This window comes from Anopheles nili, chromosome X (assembly GCF_943737925.1).
Source record: "Anopheles nili chromosome X, idAnoNiliSN_F5_01, whole genome shotgun sequence".
Lineage (NCBI taxonomy): Eukaryota > Metazoa > Arthropoda > Insecta > Diptera > Culicidae > Anopheles > Anopheles nili.
The window spans coordinates 13,583,729-13,588,944 of NC_071293.1; the positions used below are offsets into that span (position 1 = coordinate 13,583,729).

At 27.6% G+C, this 5,216-nt stretch overlaps 1 protein-coding gene across 1 annotated transcript in view; it reads left to right on the plus strand.

Moving 5' to 3' along the window:
- LOC128729025 (troponin I) overlaps positions 1 to 4,061 on the plus strand; it is a 7,605-nt gene extending 3,544 nt beyond the window's left edge. Inside the window, exons 2-4 of the mRNA XM_053822673.1 lie at positions 2,641 to 2,684; positions 3,091 to 3,232; positions 3,858 to 4,061. Of these exons, the coding sequence (XP_053678648.1) occupies positions 2,641 to 2,684; positions 3,091 to 3,232; positions 3,858 to 3,896 (225 nt within the window). The 3' untranslated portion in view covers positions 3,897 to 4,061. The remainder of the gene's footprint in view (positions 1 to 2,640; positions 2,685 to 3,090; positions 3,233 to 3,857) is intronic.
- The last annotated feature ends 1,155 nt before the right edge of the window (positions 4,062 to 5,216 follow it).

Below are 5,216 nucleotides of genomic sequence, written 5' to 3' on the forward strand. Positions count from 1 at the left end.
TATTCATATATATATACATATATATATGTATTATTCATATATATATACATATATATATGTATCTAGATTTATATATATATATATATATATATATATATATATATATATATATATATATATATTTATATATATATATATATATATATATATATATATATATATATATATATATATATATATATATATATATATATATATATATATATATATATATATATATATATATATATATATATATATATATATATATATATATATATATATATATATATATATCTATATATATATATATATATATATATATATATATATATATATATATATATATATATATATATATATATATATATATATATATATATATATATATATATATATATATATATATATATATATATATATATATATATATATATATATATATATATATATATATATATTTATATATATATATATATATATATATATATATATATATATATATATATATGTTTATATATATATTTATATATATATATATATATATATATATATATATATATATATATATATATATATATATATATATATATATATATATATATATATATATATATATATATATATATATATATATATATATATATATATATAGATTTTTTCGAGAGAGAGCAAGAGTTGAAATAAAAAACATTCTAGCTATATGATTCATTTAGTGAACAGCTATTTTTGTGAAGCTTTCTGCATTCTTTAAGGATATTTTCACTTCCATTCAGTTGATGTTATATTAGACAATGTCTTCGATCAATCTTGATCAAAGTACAGATTTGTTAATGATATAAATTGTTAACTAAGACTTTGTTTTGAATTTTGTTATTTCAATCGCCGCATCGTTTGTTATTATAGTAAACTTTAGTTGTATTTTTTATTGCTAGTTAGCATGGATTACCTTGCCAATAAGATTTATTCATTATTTGAACGCAAAGGTATACTACTGCTACTGCAATGGATATTTGCTCTTAAACGAACGAATTTTTATTTATGTTACATAATACTTTATGCTAAAAAAGTGTAAAGATGCATTTCAAATATTATTTTATGTGAGACTATTGTGACACAGCAAAAGTAAGCTTTTTAGTAATCTATATAGTTTAATAAACTAATACTAAACTAAAACTTTCTTCTTCTTCTTAAATGACTCGACAACCGGTGTAAGATTAAGGCCTACCTTGCTAAGTTAGGCTAAGGTTTTCTATGACTTTGAATTTCACGTATCGGGATAGTCAGTCCTACGTACGGTGGAGACTCAATTGAGATTCGATCCCGATACTATTTCATTGAATTATCAATGTTTTGATCGCGTTATATTTCAGTTAGGGCCAATTTGTTTTCATTTCTTCTAGGCATTAAAGTATACAAAAGAATATTACTGAGTTTATTGCTGAGCTGTGATTTAAAATTGAACTATTAAAACATAATACAGGCTAGGTCGTTTTAGTACTAAATATTATAAAATTTAGCATATAACTGTATTATTGAACAACACATATATGTAAGTCAGCTCACAATTGGAATACAAACTTGATTAGTCATCAGATATTGGATTGAATATTATTCTTGGTAGCTTAAATCGTGATAAATACAATTAACTTCTTAAAGTTACCATGTGAAATTGAAAATCATTAACAATACAATTATTTCCACCATTGGTAGGGATGTCTTTATTACGATACAAAAGCGGTTATTATAGCTTTTTGTTATTAAGCTAAAGATTCCTTTGAGATAATAAAAACAACAATTACATATTAACCATATGTGACAATAGACAATTTTCCATTGAATTAGAATTATATGTTTACTTAGTTACGTATTTATGTACTGTTCTTGTATTTTTTGTTTTTTTTTCTTGGCATTGGCTATATCGCTCTCGAGTTGGTCATCAGGCGTGATTACATACACAAATTTTTGCACGAATGTACATAGATCTTCGCAAAATCCTGTTGAAATGTTAATATGTCAATAATCATTCTTCAATTTACTAAGCAATCCCTTCGATTATTATATTTCTTCAGATATACACTATACTATCACATTTTGTTTTGGGTCAACTCACTTCATCTTAGAGTTTTCGATATCGGAAACACCTGAACTCATTATCCGACGCGTGTATATGAACAAATCATAACTCGAAATACATAGTATTCAAGCTCTAAGTGTTACTAGTTGCAATACACTAAACAATAATTATTAAAAATTTATGATGCTTTTGTAAGTAGCGCAAGAGCCACCAAAATGTTTTGTATAGCATCGCGTTAAATATTGGCCAAGCCTTATCATTGGTAATGTTTTACTGACGCTATTGATTATTTCGCTTTGACTGTGTGTGTCTTTCCGAATAGGATGGCATAAACTGTTAATTAACTTGTATGTTGCTCTTCCACGCGTGTAGCTGCATTTCACATAAGCTTGTGTTGCTAATATGTTGTAGTTTAAAGCTTCCTATCAAGTGATAAGCTGTCTGTCACATGTTCGCATAGCCTATTTTAGAAATAAACTTATGTTGTTGAACTAATCATGTTTTATTTTTTCTCTATTATTTTTTGGAATTTTTGGAATTTTTGAACCTGATAACATTCGTCCGTAATACCACAATGGAATCAGATTTCCGATCTAAATGCCCAGGTTAACGATCTTCGCGGCAAATTGTAAGTATTCATATACTTCAGTTGCAATGTAATTTTCTCGCTGTCATATAGTGCTTGACTAATAGTAATGCGCAATATATCTTATAAAATCATTCGGTTTCGACGATTTAATTAAAAATTAATTATTATTTAAATGATGAAAAAATTCTAATTTTAGTTTAACTTCATGTATAGCATGAAAGATGTATCATCGGTTTTTGTTTTCATATGAACCTGTTTTGTCTGTGGTAATATAAAGATAATCTGCCTTTAAAGCTTTTCCCAAAGGAACTTTTTCCTTAAACAAAAGTTTAATTAGAGTTACTTACAAGCCACCAAAAATTTTAGCTTATATTTTATTTTACTGTTTCGATAACGATTATATTTTCTTTCGTAAATTTAATATTCAAACTCTTTTAATCAACAGTGTCAAACCAACATTGAAGAAAGTTTCAAAGTACGAGAACAAGTTTGCCAAGCTTCAAAAGAAGGCAGCTGAATTCAACTTCCGAAACCAACTTAAAGTTGTCAAGAAAAAGGAGTTCACATTGGAGGAAGAGGACAAAGAGGTATTGTACCGCGTTTTGATTGACATATCAATGCAAATATTTTTCAACAAGTTTAGCTGAGTCTGATTATTTGGTTTTTGAGTACCCACACTATCTTTATGCTCACATTTTTATCGTTATGTTAAGTTTGTATACGGTAGTTAAGTTTTATTTCGACAACATAGAATTGAAGAAAAAATCATTATTTTATGCTGATTACTATCGCTTTGGTCTTTATTTAGTTTTAAATGGACTTCAAAGAGATACTTTTTACATTTTGGTATAACTTAGAATTCAAAAAAATAATTTTGATCGACATGACGCGTTCATATTTTTGATGTGTGTTTGTCAATTTTTCCTAATGACAGCTGCTCAAAAAAGTTGTCCTATATTTTATGATTTTTTTGTGAAATTTTTTGAACAAACTAAAAATTTTGTTCCCGCATTTGTTATTGCGATGGCTACTTTTGTTCATTGCGTTCATTTGCATATTATGAAGGAATAGCATTAGTTGATTTGTTAAGCGCTTGTTCCTCTTTGCTGTTTTTGTTTTGTTTTGTATTTTGTTGGGAGCCATTATATGGTTCCAGATATATTTATATAAGTATCGTTCACTGACGAACCGATTCCTCCATTCCTCCAACAGGCGAAGAAATCGGAAAAAGCCGACTGGCAGAAGAAATAGGTGCAGCTGACTGCGAATCCAAGATTTCGACGAATTTTGCAGCATGAAGCCATCCTTACTCTTTTGTCATGTTAACTAAACACTACAAAGTTGTAAAGCAAAATACAATACTATGATGAAATTTATGTGTTTTGTAGTATAAAAATGAATTTATTTTTATCACAACAGCTCGTATCGTCGTGCTGCTTACTTCAAAATAAAACTATTTTTAGTTTTAGGAACAGTGGAATGGACAGCATTAATGTAATGTAATTCAATCACATCTAATATACGAAACATATTTTAAGATTGATTTATTTTTGACGGCCGGAAAAACAATTCATTATCTAGTTCATTGATCTCTTGATCAGATATTAACATTAAAGTTCAAACAGATAGTGCCAACACAAACACGCTACAGTTACAGTGTAAACCCATTAATGTAATACATTCTTTTAGCAGAATCCGACACACCATATCAGTCAGTACGAATACATTAAGTGTAATACTGCTATCAAAACATGTTTACTCTCTCGGCATTTACACATGACGCTAATTTCACAGTCGTAAAGTTTTTAAACAGGTATGTGCTACAATCATGGCACTTACTTACTGGTTCACTAAACTGGTTAAAATGAACGATCAAAATAGCTTGAAAGGCCAATTGAAACTAACGGTCAAGACATACCTCGATAGCAGAACTAATGAATTTTTTACTATTTGTAATGTGTATGCAATAAAATGAATCTCTTGGCGAATAATCAGGTAATTTATAACAGTTGATAAAACAACCATGCTTATTGAATGAATATGCATTTGAGGTGCGCTTGAAACACTCATAAAAATGAAAAAATATATTTTACATATGTTTTGGTGTTTATTAAAATTTTACTTTATCATCTAGCGAAAATAATGTTTATCAACAAATCAATAACCTATTTTTTTTCTCAATTTTTTTTCGACTTGCCGTCAATCTTCAACCGCGTCCGTTTTTGTGAACAACCTTTTTGTGCGTTGTTTATAATGTTCGTCAACTGTCTATCACACCTCAACGCCAATCGTTTATGTTAGCAGAAGAAACCGGACTGGTCAAAGAAAGGTGACAGCAAAGTGAAAGAAGAAACGGCAGAAGCTGTTGAAGCTGAAGCATGATTCTTCACATAATCACCCAACAACTAGCGGCCATGTGGATTAACGTATACGCTGCACAGTCGTTATTTTACGGAATATTGATGTTATAAAAAATAAAACAAAAAAAATATCAGTTTTGCCGATAAAGTGCGGTGTCATTAGAAAAAAAATCTTAATTATTTATAACGTTCATACATACCAACGTCTCTT